The sequence below is a fragment of the Eretmochelys imbricata genome, chromosome 2 (assembly GCF_965152235.1).
Source record: "Eretmochelys imbricata isolate rEreImb1 chromosome 2, rEreImb1.hap1, whole genome shotgun sequence".
In the NCBI taxonomy this organism is placed as follows: domain Eukaryota; kingdom Metazoa; phylum Chordata; order Testudines; family Cheloniidae; genus Eretmochelys; species Eretmochelys imbricata.
The window spans coordinates 21,684,717-21,710,926 of NC_135573.1; the positions used below are offsets into that span (position 1 = coordinate 21,684,717).

General features: G+C 43.1%; 3 protein-coding genes across 9 annotated transcripts in view; 2 read left to right on the top strand and 1 right to left on the bottom strand.

Moving 5' to 3' along the window:
• MTSS1 (MTSS I-BAR domain containing 1) overlaps window positions 1–6,358 on the top strand; it is a 181,738-nt gene extending 175,380 nt beyond the window's left edge. For 4 of the 5 annotated variants that reach the window (XM_077809810.1, XM_077809805.1, XM_077809808.1 and 1 more), the window contains 3 exons: window positions 558–722; window positions 1,139–1,301; window positions 3,429–6,358. In XM_077809810.1, the coding sequence (XP_077665936.1) occupies window positions 558–722; window positions 1,139–1,301; window positions 3,429–4,126 (1,026 nt within the window). In that variant the 3' untranslated portion in view covers window positions 4,127–6,358. The remainder of the gene's footprint in view (window positions 1–557; window positions 723–1,138; window positions 1,302–3,428) is intronic. The other variant, XM_077809806.1, reaches the window with a different exon arrangement.
• Window positions 6,359–14,247: 7,889 nt separating this feature from the next.
• On the bottom strand, window positions 14,248–22,338 carry NDUFB9 (NADH:ubiquinone oxidoreductase subunit B9). 2 transcript variants are annotated; one of them, XM_077809816.1, is made up of 5 exons: window positions 22,182–22,300; window positions 19,943–20,085; window positions 19,655–19,847; window positions 15,706–15,819; window positions 14,248–14,499 (listed from the first exon to the last, which is right to left on the bottom strand). In XM_077809816.1, exons 2-5 carry the CDS (start codon window positions 20,002–20,004, stop codon window positions 14,368–14,370), a joined length of 501 nt encoding a protein of 166 aa, XP_077665942.1. In that variant the 5' UTR covers window positions 20,005–20,085; window positions 22,182–22,300; the 3' UTR covers window positions 14,248–14,367. The 2 variants fall into 2 exon arrangements, with proteins under 2 accessions (XP_077665942.1, XP_077665941.1); XM_077809815.1 differs by lacking the exon at window positions 19,943–20,085 and having other exon boundaries at window positions 22,182–22,338.
• Window positions 22,332–26,210, top strand: part of TATDN1 (TatD DNase domain containing 1) — a 29,515-nt gene continuing 25,636 nt past the window's right edge. Inside the window, exons 1-2 of one of the 2 annotated variants that reach the window (XM_077809812.1) lie at window positions 22,332–22,428; window positions 23,119–23,184. In XM_077809812.1, coding sequence (XP_077665938.1) covers window positions 22,407–22,428; window positions 23,119–23,184 — 88 coding nt within the window. In that variant the 5' untranslated portion in view covers window positions 22,332–22,406. Of the gene's footprint in view, window positions 22,429–22,527; window positions 22,699–23,118; window positions 23,185–26,210 lie in introns of those variants that run through there. The other variant, XM_077809813.1, reaches the window with a different exon arrangement.

Below are 26,210 nucleotides of genomic sequence, written 5' to 3' on the forward strand. Positions count from 1 at the left end.
CATCAGTATGCAAAGTGAAGTTAGCCCTCCTCAATAGAGCTCTAACTAAAACCTAGATTTCAGCTAATAAGTAGCTTTAAAAGAAAACACTCAGAATAAATGCACACTTTTAATGTGGTATTTAGATCTGTTTAAGACCGAATTTTCAGAACACTGCAACCATAATGTGATGTGTGCACTTTCTGCTATTGCCCATGCATATGAATTTTTAGATGGCTAGCTGGCCATTTGCACATGCATTGCAATTGCTCATTTGTGGTAATGACATAAATTTTGCCTCTGTGTTTCTGAAAATTTAGGTTTTAAATGCAACTGAGTTTTACCTGGAGAGAATTAAGGTATTTTAGGTACCTTGTTTAAAGGAGGATTAGAAGAGATGGGTTTATATCATGAACTTCTTCATATATATCCTGAGAATTAAGTATTTTATTTCACTTTTTTTGAGTATTGCACCTACATTTGATACCTACTCTGCTGCTATGTTGGTATTGTTCTATAATAAGAATGGTTGTATTTCTGCATAGACCATATGTTTACTAATGGAAACGTTTTCCTAGGATTGGGCTAAACCAGGTCCATATGATCAGCCTATGGTGAACACCTTGCAACGCCGCAAAGATAAACGTGAACCAGACCCTAATGGAGGAGCCCCAAGTGGACCATCTCTGCCCACTGAGGAGGCCCAGAGACCTCGGAGTATGACTGTGTCAGCTACCACAAGGGTGATGCTCTAATTTTTACTATGGAGCTCTGTGCACAGGGCATGTATTTGTTAGCTCTTGCAAACATTTTAGTTTAATGATTTCTGTGGTCATAACTCTTTTTATAAAGACAAAATGGTTAAGGCATGGGCATAGTCTCCATAGTTACATATTTATGAATGCCGAAGGATACACAGTTCAGTATGTTGGCACTTTGGAACTATGATGTAAGAAGAAACACCTATTTCTCTCTCCTTTCCTTTTTCTTTTTTTAATAGTGAATATTTAGAAATAATCCTGTTGGGTTGTGGTGGTGATTCAGGTTGAGGTGGGAAAGGATACAACAGTGACAGGACCAAACTTGGTGTGGTCTCGGAAATAATGCCCCAGCGGAATCATACATAGATCTAACGCGCTGCTTTCCTGTGTGTAACTAGCAGGGAGAGGAGATAGAAGCATGCGAGGAGCTAGCTCTGGCTCTGACGAGAGGTCTGCAGCTGGACACCCAGAGAAGCAGCAGAGATTCCTTGCAATGCTCCAGTGGCTACAGCACTCAGACCACCACACCGTGCTGTTCGGAGGACACTATCCCGTCACAAGGTATACGGATCTAAGCTGCTGCACTTCTTGACCATTCAAAACAAAGGCCATCACAGCCCCTGACTTCTCACTGCTAATGGATTTGTCTCACTGACTGTGTAGCCTTTTGGGTGGTCCTGTATTGTCCAATGGCAAATCCATGAACTTTGCTCAGTAGCTGACTAGTTCATTCTGTGAGCTTTTTTGAACATAGGTGGAAATTGTAGTAACTTTAACTGAAAAATAGATTTTCTGAAAGTTTATTTGGGGATACGTGACAAATTGCATTCACGATTTATTTTTAGTTCAGCTTCAGAAGAGACAACCCAGCCAAGAGGGAGTGAGCCGGATTTATTCTTTGTGCACCACTAAAATTGTTTACTAATTTTGAATCCGTTACACCTATGCAAGCCCATTAAAGGTTATAAGGGTTGGATAGTTATAACTGAAGGCCTAATTTGCCATAACCTCTAACTTCTAGTCTGTGAGAAGGAGGCTTAACACTCAGAGCTTAGGCTGAGTTTGAAGGGCTGGCCATTAGAAAATATTTTTACTCCTAAGTCGAACATATCTGATGGAGAAATCATTGAGACACAGCAGATGTGCACCTCCACAATGCAATTTTTAGAATGGCCTTTTAGATCAGGACTGCACTTCCATCATCACTGATGAATTAAAAATATTGGGACGTGGCTAACAGGACAGAGTAGTGAGTGGTTTTAAAACTTGGGTTCTCTATGGTTGGCACCCAAATTTTTTAGACACCTGAATAAGTTATCTGATTTTTTCAGAGGTGCTGAGCACCCATAATTCTCATTAACTTCAGTGAGAGATGTAGGTGCTTATCCTCTCTAAAATCAGGCCACTTAGGTGCTTAACTTTAGACACCTAGGTTTGAAAGCTGTGGCCATGGTATCTTAGGCTTGTTCACCTTTTGGGTGCGTGCACATGCTGGTAAAGTGTCTTCTGCAAATATTAATAGATACAGTAACTCCTCACTTAAAGCCGTCCTGGTTAACGTTGTTTCGTTGTTACATTGCTGATCAATTAGGGAACATGCTCGTTTAAAGTTGTGCAATGCTCCCTTATAACATCGTTTGGCAGCCGCCTGCTTTGTCCATTGCTTGCTGGAAGAGCAGCCCGTTGCAGCTAGCTGGTGCAGGCTTGGAACCAGCGTGGACTGGCAGCCCCCCTATCAGCTCCCTGCTCCCCTAAGTTCCCTGTGCGGCAGCTGCCCAGCAGGCTATCATTGCCGGCAGTTCAGCTGTCCCTCCCCCCACTGCCATGTGCTGCCCCTGCTCTCTGCCTTGGAGCTGCTCTCCAGAGCCTCCTGCTTGCTGTGTGGGGAGGGAGGGGGGGCTAATGTCAGGGTGTCCCCCTCCCCCCTGCTCCTGCACCCCGCTGACCCCATCTTCCGCAGAGCAGGGGGGACACACGAGAGGGCTCAGGGGGGAGGGAACTTCCTGGCCCGTTTCAGCTTGTTGATCTACTTAAGAAGGCAGTGTACTTAAGAGTGGGGTCAGCATACTTTAAAGGACACACACACACACACACACACACACACACACACACACACACTCACTCACTCACCCTCTCCCTCTCCCTCTCCCTCTCCCTCTGCCATGCTGTCTCCCCTCCCTCCATTCGTGCTGCCTTGTAGATTGTGAGGCTACATTAACAACGAGTTAACCCTTGAGGGCTCAGCCAATTGCTACTTCATCATTTAGCAGTAAGATGTTCCCTGGGAAATATCCCACCCTCAGACTTCACCACCTCAACCAAGCTTCACAATCATCATTGCTGTGTACCAGTATTAAACTGTTTGTTTAAAACTTATACTGTGCGTGTGTGTGTATATATATACACACACACACACACCATTTATATATATATATAGTCGTCTTGTCTGGTGAAAAAAATTTCCCTAGAACCTAACCCCCCCCATTTAAATGAATTCTTATGGGGAAATTGGATTCACTTAACATTGTTTCGCTTAAAGTCGCCTTTTTCAGAAACATAACTACAGTGTTAAGTGAGGAGTTACTGTATTGACTTCAAACTTAGTATTGTTATACACTTACTTTAGACTCACTAACCTAATACAGCTGTTTGCTCCAGCTTGTTTCTAACAGTATCCTTTGGCATCAGTTTCAGATTATGATTATTTCTCCGTGAGTGCCGATCAGGAGACGGAACAACAAGAATTTGACAAATCCTCAACCATTCCAAGAAACAGTGATATCAGCCAGTCCTACCGCAGAATGTTTCAGGCCAAGCGTCCTGCTTCCACTGCAGGCCTGCCAACAACGCTTGGACCTGTAATAGTTACACCCGGTGTAGCAACCATCAGACGGACCCCTTCCACCAAACCTTCGGTCAGACGAGGTACCATAGGGGGGGGCCCTATTCCAATCAAAACTCCAGTAATTCCTGTCAAAACGCCAACAGTACCAGATGTACTAGGGGGACTGCCAGGCATCCTGGGTGGGGCAGAAGAATGTGCTGAGCAGAGTCCTGAGTCTGAATCAGCAGGCGACGGTGGGCAAGGAGTCACCAGTATGCCCTCTTCCTTGTGGAGTGGACAAGCATCTGTCAACCCTCCACCACCAAGCCAGAAGCTGAATACCCCAGATGAGCAGAGACAAGCAGTCCCTGAAAGTGAGGGAGAAGAAAGCGAAAGGGATAGCTCAAGCACCCTTGCGCCCCCATGCCAGCCAAAGTGTGACCCAGGAGACCTGAGCCCTGGAGATGCCCTGCAAGGTGAAGACATGCTGAACGCCATTCGCCGTGGTGTCAAACTGAAGAAAACTACCACAAATGATCGCTCGGCACCTCGTATTTTGTAGACAGGAGATTGCTGCCAGAGTTCTAGTCAGTGAGAATGAACTGTGATGAAACCTTATTTGTCTCTATCCATTCCAATCTATAATCAAACAATTTTGTAGGAAACTCAGTAATAGACAGTTTTGAGGTACTATAAATGGGAAAAGGAGATGAAAACGCATAGTAACAGACATTTTCACTAGTGTTTTAATTTGTAAATATCAGTGATTTTGTTTCTGCACATTTTGGATCTAAGACCCCCTTTTAATTTTTTCTGAAGGTGCCAAATCCCATTTAACTTTTGTATAACTCTTTGTAAAGTTTTAAATACGCAGGAGGAAAAAAAAGTTAAGTAGTTAACTCTGGCAAAGAGATTTACTGCATTTGGCTTTTTTGCAGGCTTTTGTAGAGCACCTTGTAATAGTGAGATTTAAAAGAAATGATACTTCTGTGTATAAACGAACCAGTAAGGAATAGATACTCATTTAAGTATAATGATTTTATTTGTTTGTTTTGTTTGAAAAGCAGGAATAACAATTGATGATAAAAGCAATATAATGCAAGAAAGAAACCTGCAACTGGTAGAGTATTGGGGGATAATGGGGGGGAGGGAAATGCCATCAAAATAGCAGATGCTGTTGCACAAGAGTAGCCTAGTAGGATTAAGTGCTAGTAGCTTCACAGTAAGTGCATCCGAATAAGCCATATTGGATTGCGGTGTTTGTTTCTGTAGCGTGTTTAAAGACTTTAGTTTTTTTCCCCATATTTCTTCTAGACTGCACAGCAACAACTTTCAATCACATGCATGCCACCTGAACTGTGTAGGCTTAGATGTCCTCCATCACTTTCCATTCCGCTCATCCTTTCATCGAATACAAACAAGTTCAAGAGGCTTAAGGCAGTTACAAATGTGAAAACGTTTTAAAAATGATAGCAGGGAGTTCTTCGATATATCAAAATGCCTTTTAGTGACTGAGCCCAGCAGGCTGGGCACCCTGAAAAGCCCGAATATTTTGAGAAAACACTTAATGATTTGACTGCAGTCACCAGCTTAAGATCTAGTAAATTGCAAATATATTTCTTTTCCAATTCAGGGGCTTGTTTTTCTTACCGTCTTTTAAATGGCAGTTGATTGGCTTTTACTAAATACTGAAAAATAGGGGGGTGGGAGAAAGATTTGTATTTAATGTCACTTCTCCAAGACTGACCACTCTGTTCTCTTTTTTGTATTCTAGGCAATGTATTTTTGGAATGTTATTGATAGAATTATAGATGAGATGGATTTTTTTCTTAAAGTAAAATTAAGTTATTACTGCAGTACCCATCTCCTGAAGCCAACAGAAATGTGCAGGACTTGGGAGTGCCGCAAGTGTTCTGTTCAAACAGTCCAAAAGGGCACAACCTGCCTGTCTTCATCAACCCCAAAAGTGAGATAGGTACCAGGTTTGTATGTTTGTGACTGTTAAAATACACCAAATAAAATGTAAGGGGCTAGTTTCCACCAAACACTGCAGATTTCTGTTGGCTTTTGTCTTGCCTACATAACCTCTTATGCTTTAATACATAACTGCATTGGATGTGAGCCTTCTTGTAACTGAATAGTCACTCTGTTCTATATAATATTTACACTGCTGTGGTTGCTTAACATTTTTATATTATGGCTTTAAAGCAAAAAGGCATGATTCTTAGAACATAGGAAACCTTCCTTTCTTTGAAAAACAAGCTCCTTATTACCGAATATAACAAACAGTAGTGCCTGGGGTGGAGCCCACCAATCTTGATAAAGTAGCTGATGCATTGTGCAAATGATGCTTTGAGGCGGTTTTTGCTTAAACAAAAACTGTTAGGAAATAATCTCAATAGTTAAAAGTGTTATTTAAACCTTTGAAATAAATGGATGTAACTGTACCGAAGTACAGCTTTTCACTTGTTTAGTTCTTAAACGTAAGTATAATCTCGGTAAATGTAATATAAAATGTTGCCAAATTCAATGTAGAAAGAATGTGACAAAACACTTTGGATAGTTCTATTGTTTGTGTTTTTGCATATTGTAAAAGCAGTGTCACAGCTAAAAAATAAAAAGTTTCTAATGGTAAATTATTGTGGTTTAGTTGCTAGTTTGTACTGAGAGTTGACCTCTCCTTGTGCAGCTTTTTGTTCTAAACTGGTATAAATAATTGCTGTAACTGTGGGTCTCCCTTCTACATTGTAATGATTGCTTCAGCCTACATTATAAATAAAGAACTGATGGAAAATGCGTGTTTTTCCATTCTTAAAAAAGACTCCGTCCTTTCAGGGCTTTGGATGTAGATGTTTTTCTTTGTCTAATTCCTTTAAAAAAAAATATAAAACACAGAACATGCAAATCATGACTGAACTCCAAGCATCTGAATCATGCATGTAGGTAAACAGAAGCTTAGATGAGGACTCTTGGAGATTATACTTTTGTTCAGTTGTTTTTTTCCTAGGGCGTTTGGAGAGGTGGCCCTGAGGTTAGAGGAGAAAGATACATCGTACAACACTCTAAAGTGCTGGCCAATACTGTGCTTTCAGTATATCTGTTTTCCTGGTGGACTGCAGTTATCCTTTTGCCTTAGGACGAAGATTACTGCTGCTGATGCGGCTTGTGTTCTAATAAATATATTAGTCAGTATCAAGCATAACAGTAAGTGCTATCTTCCATATATTTCTGACTGATGTCTGCTCTCCGTTCTGGTGCCTGTCCTAAAGACAAAGGTAGGATGGGAAGGAATTGTTTTAAAACTACCATACAGCGTCCTAATTTACCTGCTGCTGAAACAGACAATTCATGTCCTAAAGTTTTCATTTTTCATTCAGACATGAAAGGAAAACTCAAGGTGGTTGAGCTAGATATATGTTGTGCCTATAAAAGCAGTATACTTGCATACCCACTTTCTTTCTACTGCCATAATTTATTTCATAAGTGCATGGTGCTGCTAGGCAAGCCTATACAACCTTGAGGCACTTTCCTAATGGTTCTCCAGTGTGTGTCAGCTTTGACCCTGTGTGCAAACATTTGAAAAAAGTATTCTCCATTAGAACATCAGACATAGGGCCATCAGATCTGATAGCCACTGAAGTCAATGGAAAGATTCTCACTGGTTTCAGTGAGCAATGGATTGGCTCTTCAATGCTAGCTGTAAACATGGAGACTTCAGACAAGTGGAATAAAAAGGGTATATTTGTCCCCAAAAGGCCATAACAAGGCAACAACTTGGATCTGTTTAGTGTTTACACTGGAGGTAGGAGTTTAGTTGACAAACAGCACAAGAATCATGGGAGAGTAAAAAAAAAAAAAAAAGTGGCTTGTGTCCATTTTAAAGAAAAAGAATCAGACAATTCTGTGTAATTAGTTGCTAAAACAAATTGGCTGTTGGAACTTGTTTATGGAAAACATCTCAAACTAGCCTGATTTTTGGGTGGCTTTTTTTTATGACAAGTTTAGTTGATAAAGGCAATAGTGCTGATGTAATATATTTAAGACTTCTGTAAGACATTTGACTTGGTACCACACGACACTGATTAAGAAGTTGAGTAATGCAAAATCAACATGGTACATATTAAATGGCTTAAAAACAGGTCTTAAAATGTAACTATAAATGGGAAATCATCGAGTCGATATGTTTCTAATGGGTCATGCAGGGATTGGTTCCTGGACCTTTGCTATTCAACATTTTTATCAATGATCTGGAAGAAAACAAAATCATCGCTGATGAAGTATACGGATGACACATGGATTGGGGTTATGGTAAATAATTAAGATGATGAAGTAATCTGGAATGTTCGATAAACTGGGCACAAACAAAGGTGTTTGAATACCACCTATGTAAATGTATATATCTAGGATCAAAGAATATAGGCCATTCTTTAGGATGGGGGACTCTTGAAAGGACTTTGTGCTTCTAGTGGCTAATCAGGTGAACATTAGTTCCCAGTGCAAACCTGGTGGCCAAAAGGGCTAATGCAATCCTTGGATATATAAACAGGCATCTCAAGTAGGCGTAGGGAGGTTATATTACCTTTGTAGTTAGCACTAGTGGAACAGCTATTGCAATACTGTACCCAGTTTTGGTGTCCACAATTCAAAAGGGATGTTGATAAATTGAAGTTGAGAGAAAGCTATGAGAATGGAAAACTTACCATATAGTGATAGCTTACAGGAGTGCAATCTGTGTAGTTTACCAGATTAAGGGGTGACTTGATCATTATGTAAATACTTACATGGGGAACAGAAATTTGATGATAGCAGGCTCTTCAGTTTATCAGAAAAAGGTGTAACATGATCCAATGTCTAGAAATTGAAGCTAAATAAATTCAGACGAGTAATAAAGGACATTTTTTAATAATTAGGGTAATAAATCATTGGAACAATTTACCAAGGGTCATGGTGGATTTTCCATCACTGGCCATTTTTAAATAAGGATTTGATGTTTTTCTAAAAGATCTGTTCTAATTCAAACAGGAATAAATTCATCCGAGTCCTATGGTCTGTGTTATGCAGGAGTCAGATTAGATAATCACAATGGTCCCTCCCTTCTGACCCTGGAATGTATGATTTTGGACTGGCTAACTTCCAAAATTTTGCTGCAATTATTAGAGCTGCTGTGCTACAAAGAACCTAGCTATGGCAAGGAGTGCTTTACAAATGCATGAGTAAAGGCTTAGCTGGGACTCCTGTTATGAACAAGTCATCTCTACAACAGCCCTGTCAGTGACAGCCACCTCCTCCCGCAGCCCAAGACATAGCAGGGAACTGCACCAGAGGCTAAAGGGGGAAGAGGAACATCCTGTGTATGTGCGGAACAGTTCTGTGCTAAAGATCAGGGGTCATATGTGAGAGAGAGAGAGAGAGAGAGAGTTGTGGTCATGTTGGAGAGGAGTGCTGGAATGGGGCACAGACCACCTGCTGGAGGGGGAAGGGCCCTGTTCTGTGGAAGGTGAGTACTCTTCAACAGGGTGTACCACAGAAAAGCTAAAATGTATATGAATTTCAAAGGCAGATAAGTCAATTTTAGTTAAGCAGTGCCAGTGTATTCAAGTCTAAGGGAGGCATTGTGGAACAGTGGATAAAGCCTGATGCCGTAGTCAAGAGACTCAGGTTCTGGAGAAAGGCATAACCCAGTCAACAGCTGGATGTTAAAGCCACATACATTCATATTATAAATGCCACTTTTTATGAATAAGGGTGATTAACCATTGGAACAAACTATTAAAGCAAGTGGTGGATCCTCCATCTCTTGAAATCTTCAAGACTGGAGGCCTTTCTGGAAAATATGCTTTAGTCAAACAATTATAGGACTCAATAGTGGGATAACTGGAGGAAATTCTGTGGCCTGTGATATAGAGGTTGCACAAGATGGTCCTGTCTGGCCTTAAAATCTATAAATGTCTGACTCTGGAGATGAGAGACAAAGTGGGGTAATATCTTGATGCACACAATTATATTGCATGCAAAGATTGTGGAGATGACATTTCAGTTAAATTACTTGGATTATTTCCCCACATGAATCTGTTGCTCTTACACAAGCTTCATTTTTGTGTGCTTTGCTACTTTATTCTCTATTTACATTGCAGGCTAGACACCCAATCATAGTTCTATCAATCAGCTTTATCCTCATCTCTAATCTTGTGCACCCTGGTTAGAACTCACATCCTTCACTTCTCCCCTGCAACACCAGCCTAGGTGAGAACAAGAGGGGCTATACTAGAAGCTACTGTTAGATACTGACTTACCTCCATCTTCCTAGACCAGTTTGGTTAGAATACCTTCAGTGCCTGATATGGAGCTGGACCGACCTTCTGTCCTTTACCATGATTGCAACAAACAGTGGTAAAGGATGCTGCTAGGGTGATGCCTAGTGTTTCTGGTGGATGTACAGACTGTGCCTTGGAAGGCACAATGCTTTTAGAGCTAAAACAGTATCAGCTTTCTGCAAAAATGTCTACTTCAAACATGTCCAAATTCTCCGATCAGCTCCAGCTACAACCCATTTCCAAGATCACATGTTGCAAAACACTAATCATGCATTTTTGGATTTGATTGCATTCACAATCTAGATGCCAAGACAACATGCACATGAAGATTTTAATTTCTCCCATTAAGTTGCCAGGAGCTAGTTTGAGAGAGAGAGACAGACAGACACTTCTCGCTTCTGGGCACCTGATGCACCATGATCTCTTGCAACTGGGTTCTCCTCAGAGTCCTAACAGGTTTTTTTCAACTCCTCTCTAGTTTCACAAATAGTGCCAGCAGGTGGAGCAATCAGAAAACTTAGTCTTACTCTCTGCTCCAACGAGCAGGACTATGGCTCTGTTTCCAGGCAGGCACTTAAGTTGGCTCCCTGTCTTCTGTGCCCTGCTGTAGAGAGAGGCTTTTTGATGACAGGAGTCTGCGTGAAACTGGTATTTAAGAGAAAGCACAGTACAGTAGCAAGTCCATTTAAGATCAAAAGGGCTTCTGCTCACAGCCCAGCGGCATATTATGGTACCAAGGCAGGGCTAAAACTGTTTGGGGAAGAAAGTCAGCTACAAGAACCAGCTTTCCAGAATCTCCAAACCCAGGAGGCTTTGCATCGTTGGTGCTCCTGCCAAGGTGAAACACGGTAGCAAAGGCTGACACCAACTGCAGTAACGTAGCAGGCAAGCCTTAAGCAGCTCAGAATGGAAATTCAGTAGGACCTGGCATTTTGGAATCAACAAGCTCAAGAGTGTGAAATATAGTACAGGAGCAGCTTCAAGACGCTGGAAAAATCCACTGAGCAAGATTTCCCCGTCCCTTTCCGACTGCTGTGAGTCAGTAATTGCTCCACGAAGAGCTTTAGTGAGTTCTTGTTATGGTCAGTATCTTGAACCTCTCACTCTTCCCCCTCTGCTGGGCAGTCCTGATGCCTACAGGCTCCAACACCAATGCCACATTAACTCCCTCACCCCACACATAGCTCGGATGCCTCATATTTGGTACCAGTTGTTACTATTCCGTTAGGCTAGCCTGAGAGTTTGGTCCAGTAAGCCTGTTCTCTGTTCCTGCACCTGTGGGTTACTGCAGCCTGCCACTTCCCCATGCAGATTTTTTTTCCCCCTCGGTGAGGCAGTAGAACTGCTTGGGCCGTATTGCCAGCCTGGTGGTGGTGGTGAGCCCTGTATTCCCCTCATACATGGCCTGGGCCAGTGTCATTTTACCACTGCTATCCCCCACCCCATATTATTACTCCTGGGAGAATGCTGTACCAGTTCACACATGCAGAATTCATGTCCCCTACAGAGTTTTCTTTTCCCCACTGCAGAATAATGTATTTTGCTGGGGAGGTGCTGCACTTACATATTTTTCCCCACCAGGGGCTGCTGTGGCCCCAGAAGAGAGGACAGCTGTCTCAGGGCCAAAGCAGCCACACACTGGTCCAGGTGATGAGACATGGACTATGGGGAGGATGGACAGTTTGGGGCACTGGGGGGCAGGGTGTGTGTCACACAGACATGGACTCAGAAGGGCTAGTGGGCAGGACAGACTGGAGTGGGAGCATGGGAGCTAATGGGGTGACAGCACTGAGTCAGGGCTGAATAGAAGTAGATGCTGCAGGGTTACATGGGGAGAGGGCTGCAAGGATACCTGGGGATGGAGTGGCTGAGTGAGTGTGCAAGGACACATGAGACAGGCAGAGGTGCATGACTGAATGGGAGACTAGGGGTTAGCTAGCATGTGCATGGGGGAGGCTCCCCAACTCACTAACAATCCCCCCACAAAAAAACCTGTTCCATACTTCTCTCACCCACACCTTCTAGGTTCACTATCAGTTCCCTCTCCCTCCTTTGTTACCCCTGACTCCCCCAAGCCTTTGCACTGGTTCTGAGGGGCATGGGAAATATGTTTCTGTACTGTAGTTTAAATGAATTATTAAAGTTCTGTATTACTATGTCTAGGTAAGGAATCTTTTTTGTTGTCTATTAAATATTTCAAAATAGGTTAGTGAATATAAGTTACCAAAATAATTAAAACTGACATGTTTTACAAATAAGATAAAATTTTAAGAATTGTCAACAATTTTTGGTGCAGAATTCCCCAAGGTGTGCCACATACAGCACAGCATTCTAACTCCTATTTCCCCCCAGGGCCAGGAAGCCTGTTTAGGCCTCCGTTGGGTCAGTGTGGTCTAACCCCTGCCTGCCTATTTCTTTTCTTACCAGTGCAACCTAGCTCATTACATCAACCTACATGGCCCAAGGATCACCCACATTTCTGGAATACACATAAGTGTGATAAAGCTTTTCCCTTTTCCTTCATGAGTGCCAAAACAGACTTGCATACCATTTTATTCAGCCCAGCAGCAGCTTTCATTCAAGAAACACTCCCAGCTGCCTAATTGCTCACAGTGGCAGCATGCTGACTCCAATGGACAATTTGAATGGCTGTGATTCTACACTAACACAAGCACAAATTACCTAGCCAACATTTTTCCTTCTCTGAAGTGGGCAACTGGTGCTCAGAGCCCCACCCAGGACATCCTATTCCTATTAGAGGGGAACTCTTTCCTTTTTCCCCTTATAGGCCATTGCTGCAGAGAGATGGAGATTCTTAGAATTCTCACAGGAGAATCTTCCTTGCTGTAAGTTTTTTTCCATTTGTTATGTGTTAATGAAAGAGTAGCTAAGATAGTATACTGCCTGGAGGGGGCTACTCTTTCAAATGAATAAACAGAATTGATAGTGAGGCAATCAGTTCTCTAAACATGTCCACCTGCTGGCACTGCATGGTAATGCTAGAGGGGATTAAGGGAAAAAAGGATTTGTGCTTGGCTGATGAAGAATGGCTCAGTTGTACCACATCAAAGAACACCATGGGCCAGTTTCAGAGAAGGAAAAGTGATACCTTACATAGATAATGTTGGTACAGGTGCATAAACTTGCATCTAGCATTTACATTACATTTTCCTTAATGTAACTTAGGTACCTTAGTGAATGCAAGAGCATCTGGATTGCCCTGCCGATTAACACATTTAATAAGATAAACAAGTCATATTTCCAGTGCTTGAAACTAGGACTTCTTCCAGCAGAGGAGACTGCTGCATTAAGCCAAATACCATTAAAATGATTCTTTGCAGTTTGGTTGTTTTAAAAAAATCAAAATCACTTGTAGCCCATTTAGCCAAATCAGTAGAAGGCTCACAAGCACTCTAATGTGAAAGAAAAATAATACAACTAGCTTACTAGAGATGCACCCATAGTTTGCAGTACTACATAAAATTGCTGATATCCAAATGCATTTTTGGAAAAGTACTAACATTTTAGTTTATTCTATCTTGCCAGTTAGTTGCTAAGTGCAGTGTCTTAAAGCAAAACATCAAAGGGAAGAGAGCAGGGCTTGCGATCTTTTCTTCTGCTTCATTGTATAGAGGCAGCCTGCACATCTTTTTCTGCTTGTCTTTCACCTTTGAAATTCATGTCCTGTCTAGGAGGGAAGAGCTAGTGTGAATGATAACACAAGGCATGAGTGAAAGTTCAGCTACTAAGAGGGTTAGAGATTGCTCATCACTGTTGAGAACTTGGCACCTATTTAACTTAAATAAAAGCCTCCTTCAGCCATCCTTTACCTCCACCATCTTCCAATCAACCTAGAGAAGGCCAGAAATTAACATTTCAGAAGCAGAATTAACATTTTACAGGAAGATGTCAGTGCAGAGGGATGCACAGCATCCAACTAAAATGTTGTGTACTTGGCTGAAAAAAAAGGCATCTGACCTACAGGCCCCAAATGATGTGTGAAGATACAGATGCCTACACACTACAGTAGAACCTCACAGATACAAACACCAGAGTTACAAACTGACCAGTCAACCACACACTTCATTTGGAACCAGAAGTATGCAATCGGGCAACCACAGAGGGAACAAAATCAAGTACAGTACTGTTAAACTAAAAAAATAAAGGGAAAGTAGCATTTTTCTGCTGCATAGTAAAGTTTCAAAGTTGTATTAAATACATGTTCAGCTGTAAACTTTCGTAATATGAACAAATGTTCTTTCAAACAACCTCCATTCCTGAGGTGTTTGTAACTGAGATTCTACTGTACGATAGGTAGTTTTGATGCTAGAGTTAAGGTAGAATATCACCAAATCCCATCCAAAGTATATTCATGTTTGTTTTAGTTTTATTGTGCATTAAGTACAGTAGTGCATGTTACATGGAATTCCTACTGGTCGTAGAGAACAAACCACTTGAGTGTAATTCTCTTGTTCATGCACGGATTCTTTTACATTGGCCGTTCTCGGGGTCTGGTTACATGATGCCACCACAGAGGTGGCAGATGCCCTTCTTTGCGAGCTGGGGGCAAGGCTTCATTCAAAGGACCACCAGGTGGAGTTTCATCTTCTAGCTGCTTAACCTAAAACATACAAGAAAACAAATTTCACCCAGTATACCTAAGTCTTGAATCCTGGTTTGTTTCATTTGGTATTTTGCTTTGCTCTCAAATATAGGCCCAGAACACTTCCTTCTGTCACAACTATAACCAAATGAAGAACTGACTCCATGAACAGGATAGAGTCAATACAAATAAAATTCCCTCATTTAGGTTGACTGCACTATCTAGTGCTCATTTGCAATTTCAGTCACAGATCTTCTACCCCTACAATAACTTAAGTTAAAACTTATTAATGACAAAGCAATATTTTAAACAGAAGCTTATTCCATTATTTGTTACAGGTAATAAGTATCCTCCCTCTGCTTTGGAAGCCTATCAGATACTTTAATAAATATTAGCGACCCAAACCAGCACCACTGGACTCAGTAAGTGTCTTTCCATTGCCTTTAATGGACTTGCTCTAATGTCCTTGCAGGATAAAACCTTTTTAAAACATGAAACATTCTATATGGAGTCAAGAGCCTCAGCTCCCATTTCTGTTATTTTGAGCTGATTGTTTTTGAAGTTAAGAATGTGAAACCTAGTGTTAAGGTCAGCTTCACCACCTCTATGTAATGGCATAGTCACAAATCCACTCCATTTGCCTAAACATTAATGTTTGGAAAAAGTTCAAGATTTCAACATAATTAGCAACTTTTTTTCTCCTGAAAACTAAATGAAAAATGGCCCAAGATGGTTCTGAATTCTTTAAAAGCATGTTGACAAAATGAGCTTTGCAAAAGCATGTACCTATTTCTTCAGAGCTTCTACCCACAAAAGGTATAGTACAATAATAATAAAATAATATTATATAATAGAGTTACTGTCCTATTTGTCCCAGTGTGACACTTACAACTTTTGTGGCTAAGTGTTGCACCCGGTACACTAGAGGATGAGACAAGGATATAATTGCAGCTTTAACTCTGAAATGATCCTTTGGAGTCCTTATGAAGTTGTGTGTCATTAAGATATCTGCATATGGAAAGCTGTCAGTATTACAGAACTAACAACTTTACTGGGAGTAGTCTAATTAAGAATTCTGTAGGGAAATTTAAGTATCATGCCGAAATCAAGTAATCACTTTTAAAGTGTTTGTCACCCAGTTGGAGTCTGGAATACATTGTTTGCTTCTTTGAAAGCACAGAGTCAAACTAACTGAGCTTCGCTCCACAGTAAAATAGTACTGACCTCTTTTTCCCAGCTTTCTAACTGCAGCCTCTTCCACTGCTCTCTTTTGGAGAAGTAATCAGGATACATTGCCTTCTCAGAAGGATGCCAGAAATCCAAGCACCACTCAGGAGCCTGTCAAAAATCCAAGCACTAGATATGAGAAACTACAGACTATACAGCAACACAGCTTAGGCAATCACATTAATAGGACATTGGCAAGTGGCCCATAAAGCAAAGCATTACATAATACTACCTCTTATATAGTACTTTTCAGATGTAGATCTCAAAGTGCTTTACAAAGGAGGTCAGTATTTTTAAACTCCATTTCACAGAAAGGGAAATGGAGCCACAGCAAGGTGAAGTGGCTTGCTTAAGGTCACCCTTAGCAAGCACCCTTAGGTGGCAGAGCTGGAAATAGAACCCAGGCGTCCTGAGTCCCAGTCCAGTGTTCTGTCCACTAGGCCAATTACTTTCATCTTTCCCCTTGAAAGAATGCCAATTGCTTATACTATGAGTTAACAGTTACAGAAGAGGTGTAATTTAAAATAAAAAACAAAAAACTCATGTCCTCCTAAATTTGGGGTTTAGTTACCAGCATCTGTGATGCAAACCAGATGAAGTGATGAAGGCAAAATATAATTATAACACAGTGGTCCAACGTTCAGTTTATTTCTGCTTGTGTGCTCAGCAATCACATATCCAGAAGATTATAGCACAACCTGAACTCTGAAGTGATGTCTAGTCGAGACGAGGTGGTATATCTGGATTAAAAGGTGGATGTATCTTCTGGGCTCCAAGTAGGATGCACAGAAGCCCCCCAGGAGAGAGATAAAATCATAGTTCCAAGGACTACACCTGTCCAAGACCTCAGGAGAATTGTTATATGGTACAAGTTCCTGTTGTAAATATTTTCCTTCTCTGTTGCAGGGTGAAAGATGCACATCATCAAGAGGAGAAAAGGGACTATACAGAGGAAACAATGAAACGGGCTAGTGCTATCAAGTGCACAAAGTAAAAACGAAAAAGATAAGAAAAACCTGTTTCTCTAACCCCTTTCAGTTTGTTGTCTTACGTGTTACTTACCTCCAAATAAGCTCTCAGCAAAAGTGCCACTTCTAAATTGATGGTGTCCCCTTAAACAGCATTTTTGCTGCTATTTGTTCCAATCAGTTACTATACAAAGTGCTTGAATCTCAACAATGGACAATTTAACCTTCTCCCAGGAAATACACTTTAAGAAAATGGGATTTGAAAAACTGTGCAATGCATCAGACCAGACAGTTAGCTACATATACAATGTTCAACCATGATGGAGTCATTAATGAATCCATTCTAAGTGCAATAGTTTTTTTGCACATGCAAACAAAAGTGTTCAGGTTGAAGCTTTGCATGCTTCATCTTAAATCAAATCAGAATTTTGGGAAAAGCGGATAAGCTATTTAAGTTGTGGTTCTTACAACTCAGAACATGGGAAGTGCACATTTTTGTTTAAGTCTCTAGGCACAAAGAATTCAGATACTTGGTACACATTTATCCTTAATTAAAACTAGAATATAGACCTAGCTTTACTTTTGTGTCTTGAATTCTTTATAAATTCTCAATGCACAGCAACAGGAAACACATGCTGTCATAAATATAAAGGGAAGGGTAAACACCTTTAAATCCCACCTGGCCAGAGGAAAAACCCTTTCACCTGTAAAGGGTTAAGAAGCTAAGACAACCTCGCTGGCACCTGACCAAAATGACCAATGAGGAGACTAGATACTTTCAAAGCTGGAGGGGGGGGGAGAAACAAAGGGTTCTCTTGGTCTGTGGGTTGTTTTTGCCAGGACCAGAGCAGGAATGCAGGTCAGAACTCCTGTAAAAAGTCAATAAGCAATCTAGTTAGATATGTGTTAGATTCTGTTTTGTTTAAATGGCTGGTAAAATAAGTTGTGCTGAATGGAATGTATATTCCTGCTTTTGGGTCTTTTTGTAACTTAAGGTTTTGCCTAGAGGGATTCTCTATGTTTTGAATCTGATTACCCTGTAATCTATTTACCATCCTGATTTTACAGACGTGATTTTTTTTTTCTTTAATTAAAATTCTTCTTCTAAGAAGATTGCTTTTTCATTGTTCTTAAGATCCAAGGGTTTGGGTCTGTGTTCACCCATGCAAATTGGTGAGGATTTTTATCAAGCCTTCCCCAGGAAAGGGGGTGTAGGGCTTGCGGGGGGAAAGGTTTTCAAGTGGGCTCTTTCCTGGTTATATTTGTTAGACGCTTGGTGGTGGCAGCAATAAAGTCCAGGGACAAAAGGTAAAATAGTTTGTACTTTGGGGAAATTTTAACCTAAGCTGGTAAAAATAAGCTTAGGGGGTTTTTCATGCAGGTCCCCACATCTGTACCCTAGAGTTCAGAGTGGGGAAGGAATCTTGACACATGCGAACACTGTTAAAAAGTTCTCATGTTAATATTCCTACTCTGGGGTCTGTCTTCCTTACAACACTGGAGTATAAATTTACATAAGATTTTCAGCTCTTGCCAAATCCCTCAACCCACAATTTGGGGACAGACCCCTGCAGCAAAGTGATAATATACCAAGGGAAGAACAATGAAAAAGATGGAGTGAGCTTTCGTGAGCCTGTTACTGACCCTTTAAAAAAAAAAAAACCTGCAGTTAATCAGAGGGGTATAAACTCTGCAGCAAACTCCCACCCAGCTGTGGTATTTTTTTAGGAGAGAAAAAACAGTCCATTCCCAGGCCAGGAGTCCCACCCTGGAAACTGTCATCTCTTGAGAGGTGAGGAAGACATAGGCAAGTCTCCCCTTTCCTGGGCTCTTTGGGCAACTGCTTTCTGAAGTAGCTGATTCCTTTTCAGACAGCCAGTGCTGTCCATCTAGCCTCATCCCCAGCAATTATGGTTCTACTTGGGATTTAGCCAAAGAGAAGAGAGACATTTTAAAAACAATTATGTTGAGATGTACCTTCTCTGTTTTTCTTTCATGATAAACAATTCCCATTGTTTTGATTCTGTCACTGTTGACACCACTATCATCCTCCCTATCGCTCAGGCCTATGACCTGGGCATCATTGATTCCTTCTCCCTCACATCCAGGCCATGTACAAATCCTGTTGCTTCTCCCGCCATATCATTTCCCAAATTGACTGTCTTCTGTGCATATTGTTAAGACCCCCTCAACCTTGATTATTGTAACCTCCTCTCTAGCTTCCCACAACCCATGTCCCTCCCAAGTCTGTTCAAAGCACAGCTGGTCTTTTGCATTGATCATGTAAGCCCAACCCCCTTTGAATCCTTCCATCACAGCAAATTCAAGCTTCTTTTTTGTTCTTGCTTTCAAGATGTTTCACAGCTCTTCCCTTTCTTATGTATTTATTTGTTTATCAGGTTGCCGTTCGATTCCCACGGCCATCAGCCTTGTTTTCCATTTGTTTCTTTCTTGCTACCCTTTATGCATGGAACATCCTGCTGGATTTATCTGGATGGCCACTATCCTCTCTGCCAAATCCTATTTACTGATGTAAGAAAGGATGAATCTCGGTTGTACCATACAGAACTATAGTCTTATTGTAATACATATAACAAACAAAAAGAGATCAGACTTAGAGTTCACATAAGAACTTTATTTTTAATTTTTTTATTAACTTCACAGTTTTTCTTAGTGCCCATCATACTATAGTATTCAAGTAGCAAACCTATAATTAAGATCTACAAAGCATCTTCTGAACATCTACAAACCTAGTTTATAATATTAGCGGAGTAAGGCAATTGGGAACTGAAATAGAGATCCGTCAATAGACCAAACTGAAACTAGAGTCCTGACAGACCAGCAAAAGAGCAAGACATTATAAACAGTGCTTGAAATTCCCATCTTCCACTCCCAACAGAACAAGAGACAACTCATTAAGACAGGAGAGAACAACATAGGCCAAACATTCCATTGATACTACTTTAGAGCCTACCTACCTTGTAACATTCATATCTCTCATAAGATGTGCCTCCTGGAGAATCAGGGAAGATGTAAGGTTGAGGATGCTGGTTTGCCCAAAGTTCTTCCTCAGCAGCTCTCAGCAGTTTTGTTGCTTTCATCATATCCTTCTCATTTTTGTGTTGTTCGAACCGTTCTCTCAGCACACAGGCAAAGAATCGATAATTGTCCCTATAGATACAAATGTGCAATATTTCTAGTGGTATAAATATCAGGGTTGTTTTCTGCATTGTTTTCTAGTACGGGAATATTAGAAGTTTCCTCACCACAAACTAAAAGACTTGCCCTTGACCTTTTGAGAATTCACATCATTATCACCATTCTTCATGGAACTCAGGGATGGAAGAGCTTCCTTGCGTCATCTAGTCATTGGATGTCTACAGTAGGTTCTCCTTGTTTATGGTCTAGTCTGAAATGAGTCAAACCCTTTATCTAGTTATAAACAAGTTAAGCCCTTTCTGCAGTTTGACCCATCCAGGTGCTGTCTAGCCAATTCCTTCATAACATCTCCTCAATTCTGTATGTCCTCTCTGTCCGCATCACCAGAACTCCCATAATCTTGCACCTTGACTACTGCAACCTCCCTGAGCTTGATTGCAAATTGAACTCAAGTTTATTTGAAATGCTGATGCTATGATAGTTTTCCTGGCTCACCACTTAAAACATCATTGCACTAACCTAATCCCTGCACTGGCTCCTTCTTCATTCTTGTATCAAACAATAGTTCTTGTCTTTATCTTTAAGGCCTTCACAATTTGCCCTGCTCTAGCACTTGAGACACTGCCCACGGATAAGCTTCTCCCTTAAATTTTCTGCACTCTCTCATGCTGCCTGTTATGCAAGTAACAAAACTGTGGCCATTTCAGTTATTTTTAGGTTATATCCCCATCCCTAATCCTTTGTCTGCTCCTGTATTTTTTTTAGACTCTGGGCAGGGACTCTCTCTTTATCCATGTTTGTAATGCAGACGGCACAACTGAGCCATGATTTTGATAGGAGCCTTTTGGCTTATTGGAATGCAAAAGTTTGTTAGTAATAAGCAACCTACCCTAAAAAAGTTGTAAACCCTTTTGGGCAGAGAACATCTAAGTATTTGTACATCAACCAGCACAGTAGGGCCCTGATGATCCTGACTGAGGCCACTGGACACTACTGTAATAGAAACAGATTAAGGCCAGAAGGGACCATTATGTTAATCTAATCTGATCTTCTGCAGAACAGAGACCATAGAGCAGTGATGGGCATCCTGCAGCCCATCAGGGTAATCTGCTGGTACACCATGAGACAGCGTTTACATTGACCGTCCACAGGCATGACCACCCGTAGCTCCCAGTGGATGCAGTTCACGGTGGCCAGCATGTTGCTACAGCCTGCGCCGCTTCCTGCAGCTTCTATTGGCCAGGAACGGCGAACTGCGTCCGCTGGGAGCTGTGGGAGGCCGTGCCTGAGGACAGTCAATGTAAACACAGCCTCGTGGCCCACCAGTGGATTACCCGGATGGACCGCAGGTTGCCCACTGCTGCCATATAGTCTCACCTAGTAATTTCTGCATCAAACCTGTAACTTGTTTGAGCAATAGCGTATCTTTGAAAAGAATAGGGAGTCCTGATTTGAAGGCCACAAGTGATGGAGAATCCACCACACCTAATATTCCATGATGTAGTGGACACAGCACTGGAGTGGAATTCAGGAGACCTGGATTCTATTCCTGGCTCTGTCACTAATCTGCTGGGTGACGTGGGGTAAATCCTGTCGAGTCTGTGCCTCAGGTTTCCCCATCTGTTAAGTGGGGATAAGGATATAGACAGCCTTCACAAACCTTTTCCAAGACTCTGGATGGAAAGGGCTAGTTTAGAGCTGGGTATTAATACAGCAGACTACTGTTTAAACTGAAAATTTTAAAGCCACGGAAAAGTTCAAAGTCAAGTAAGACTGAATAAAAGAGGCTTTAGCACATCGCCAATGCCAGAGATCTTCCAGCGAGTGGAGATGGGCTGAAGCCTGTACTGACCCGTCTCGTTTTAATGCCCTTTCCTTTCCCGCCCAGCCCCAGCCCGATCCCACCTCACACCCACCCGCCTTCCACCCGTTTATTACTGACCGTTACTGGCGTCAGAAACGTCACCCGTGGGCGCAGACAGCGACCTCCCCGCTCAGCGGCCCCAGCCCCCAGCTCACCTCCGGCCCGCCCGCCCCACACCGGCCCCCGGGGAGGGGAAAGGGGCCCGAGGTGTCAGCGCTCAGGCCCAGAGGCCTGCGCGGCCAGGAGCTCGCGCTGCGGAGGGATGAGCGCCCCGGGGGCGGGCGGCGGGGGATGGGAAAGGCAGCAGCCTGAGGCACCAGCTCAAGCCCTGCCTGGCGCCCAGCCCCCCACGGAGACGGCTCAGGGGGCGCTAAGAGGCCGCTCCGGCGCGGGGACCGTGCGCGGCGCTGCGGGAGTCTCCCCCCAGCAGGGCCGAGGGCGGCTCGTAGGGGCCCCAAGACCCACCCGCGCCCCGCGCTCACCGCTGGATGCACCAGGACTCGAGCTGGCGCATCGCCCGCTTGTAGAGCCGCAGCACCTTCTGCTGGTGCGTTAGGTACGCCGCCATCTTGGCCTTCGGCCCTCACCCTCGCCAAGGGGGCGCGTGGGCCGACGGGAAGGGGGAGGAGCCCGCGACGCTCAGGCCGGGCGCTTGCTCCTTTCCTTCCGCCGGCCCGGGACAGGGAGGAGGCGGAGCTGCGGCCGCCATGAGCCGCTTTAAATTCATCGGTGAGGGGGATGGGCGCGGCGGCGGCGCGAGGTCTGGGGCCGTGGGGCGTGCGGATCCCGGGCAGAGGGCTCCAGTGTGCGGGGCCGCCGGCGCCGGCCTTCTGCGTGCGCCCAAGAGCTTGTCTCGTTCACGGGCAGAAGCTGGTCCCATAAGCGATGTTTCCCCCGCCGCCTCGTCTTTCTGCCCTGCGGGTTGTCCCGGGGGCCGGGGCTCGGGAGGGGAGGCTGGCGGGCTTGGAGAAGCTGCCTGGCCTGCCCCTTACCCAGCAGGTGCGGGAGATGCTGCCTCTTTCCCTGGGCTGGCACGAGGGAGCACTGCTGGAGATGTGCCAATACACACCGTTCCCTAGGAGGCTTATCATTTAGGTGTTTGCTTTGCTGTAGGTGGAGTCGGGTTTTTAAAATGTTTATAAGGTAGCACGAGCCTGATGCTTATTCCCAAACAGGCCACAATTTGTCATTCTCTCAAGCCTAAGAAGTGAAACTTCAGGATGGTTGAAGAAAACCCATGCTTAAGCTTTAAACTATCTCTCTATCTCTGTGGTATCTGGGGCCCCTCAGAACCATCATGTACACAAAGATATATCTGTTTCTCCGTGGCTTACTTTCAATACCGACTCTGTTGAGCTACATGGGGAAATAGAAAGACTATAACAGCTAATTCAGCCTGCATTGTTTTTCTCACTGCAGATATTGGTATTAACTTGACAGATCCTATGTTCAGAGGCATTTACAGAGGTACACGGAAACATCAAGGTAAACGTAACTTTTGACAGATTCAAGGAAATCCGATTTCTTACCTGAACAGTAAATACGAAATATTCATCTTTTTTTCTCATCAGTTGCTTATAGTATCTAAGCATTATTATCTGTATTATGAGATTCCGGGAGTGTCATTCTGAAGCTTAGATTAAATCTCAGGAAAAATTTCCTAACTGTAAAAACAGTAAGACAATGGAACAGCCTGTCTCGGGAGGTTGTGGAAACTCCTTCACTGGAGGCTTTCAAAAGGAAGCTGGATTCCCATCTGTCATAGATGGCTTAGACACAATAAATCCTGCATCTTGGCATAAGAACAGCCATACTGGATCAGACCAATGGTCCGTCTCACCCAGTATCCTGTCTTCTGACAGTGGCCAATGCCAGGTGCTTCAGAGGGAAGTAACAGGGTTATTGGCATGGGGTTAGATTACTAGACCCTTGCGGTGCCTTCTAACCCTATGATTCTAAGCTTAGTGTGAAATGATGGAATCTGCTACAAGCATGGTTGAGAGCTCTTCTTGTTTAGTTTTCAGAGTAGCAGCCCTGTTAGTCTGTATTCGCAAAAAGAAAAGGAGTACTAGTGGCACCTTAAAGACTAACCAATAATAATAAATTGGTTAGTCTCTAAGGTGCCACTAGTACTCCTCTTCTTCTTGTTTAGTATATCACCAGGTTCAATCATCGCTGGAATTTGTGGTATATTAATGTCCAATATTCAAGTTCTCAGACATTTTCTACTTTTTTACACTTACTTACACCCATACAACAGCAATAGGCTTTCACCTAGTTGTTACTTATTTCTATAGTGTCCAAAGTGAGGTTGGTGCTTTAAAAATACATGTTTATACCTTCTAATTAGAACATGTATGTTTTGTAGTATAACTTCCATACAGATTCAAATCTAAGTAGCTGAACATTTTGGTAAAGTCTTTCCGCGGTGGTTTTACAAGGTTATGCAGACAGATCTGAGTTTAGACTTCCAGCCTTTGTATTTTTTCCAGCCTTTGTATTCCAGCCTTTGTCAGGTTTTTAAGGTCAGGCTTGACAAAGCCCTGGCTGGGATGATTTAACTGGGAATTGCTCCTGCTTCGAGCAGGGGGTTGGACTAGATGACCTTCTGGGGTCCCTTCCAACCCTGATATTCTGTTCTATGATTCTATTTTGTGGGTCAGATCATCAGCTGGTATACTTTGGTGTAACTCCATTGTAATCAGTGGAGCTACTCTGATGTGGCCTAGCTGAGGGTCCTGTCCTATGTGTTTAGACTGTAGTGTCTGTCTGGTTTATATTGTAAGTTTTATGTGACAAGGTCCATTACTTCTATTGTGTATGTACAGAGTTGTACACACTGTCTCTCAGTAAATATTTATTAGTAATAACAGTCAAGATTTCTTTCTATAAATCTTCAAGCTTCTTTTTCTCTTTAGCTTCCATGTGAATTATTTTGTGATACATTGTACTACAGGGCATTAATTTCATATTTGTTGGGGAATTCTCTCCTACACATTCCTTTTCTTTTCCACTCTCTTCTTTCAAAAAACAGGGGGATTCAGAAATTTTAGGTGTGAGGTTTTATACAATGTACTGACATGAATTCCAGATAATTATAATTTCAATCCTGACATGGAGCAAATTTTCTTCTATTTTTCTTTGTTCTGGGTTTTTCTTCCTTTTTATTGGTATGATGCTCCTCTCTGATTAGTCCTCAGAGGAATTTTAAGAGAGTGTGAGGAACACCTGCTTCTGGTGGCATAGGAAAATGCAAGTTATTTTCAGTCATGTGCCTAACTTAATCCTTGTATTAAATACTCCTGAGGGCATTCTGTGCCAAAAGGTTACAAATTCTGCTCCTAAAAATTATGTGCACAAGATTTTAAAATTCTGCAAGTTTTATTTGTCAATAAATAAATGCAGAGGCTCCAGCATGGCAGTGGGGAGCGCAGGCCACTGGCTGTGTACGAAGGTAGGAAATCACTCCACAGGCTCCCCACCCCTAATCGTCAGGGCATGGATTTAGTGATGAGGTTGCATCCAGCCCTGACACAGCACAAGGCCTGGGCCTGCCCCTCTGTGCCAGGTGTGGAGCAGGCAGGTTCAACTAGGCAGGATCCAAGTGTGGAGGGGCTTAGTGTGGAGGGATCCAGGTGTGGGGTGAGAGGATTCTGTGTGGAACAGTCTGGTTGCAGGCAGCTCAGTGGGGGGGTGTTCTAAGTGTGGGAGGAATCTGGATGCACAGAGGCTTGTTGGGAGGAGTTCCAGGTGCAGGGGCTTCCAGGTGAAGGTGGTTGGGGCTCAGCAGAGGGATATGGGTATGGGGGGCTCAGCAGGGGAGTCTGGGTGCTGGGGGAATGGGGCTTGGTGCCGTGGGGGTTTAGGTGCAAGGAGCTCAGTGGAGTGGGGGGTGGTCTGGGTGCAGGGATGGGGGTCCTGAGGCAGGAGGTCTGGGTGCAGGGGGGCTCCAGATGCAGGGGTTGAGGTTCAATGTGGTGGGGTTTGGGTATGGAAGACTAGGGGGGTTCTGGATGTCTGGGGTGAGGCTTGGTCAGGGTGTCTGGGTATGGGAGTCCAGATGCATGGGGATTGGGTAGATGGGGGAGCAGCTCCCTATACAGTGACCCCCTTCCTGGCAGCTGAGGAGTGATGGAAGCAGGGGAGGATGCCGAGTTTCATGTAGCTGGGGGAGGTTTCTGGGGGTGGGTCTGACACAGCCCCAGCCACTCCTTACAGAGGAAGAGGAAGGCCTGTCATCTCCTGCCTCCAGCCCAGCCTAGCCTGGGCTAACAGCTGATCCCGGCTCAGGGTAGGAGCTACTGGCTGGGGTTTCCCCAGCCCTGCAGTGATTTACCTCTCCACCATGTGCTTGAAACAATGTACCTGCGCAGCTAGGGAGTGGTGTGTGACTGCTCTTGCAGCTTCCTGTTGCTTCCCTGTCAGAGAGTCATTTTTCTGCAGTGAAGCAAATAAATCTGCGGGGAACATTAATTCTATGCATGCACAGTGGCACAGAATTCCCCCAGGCA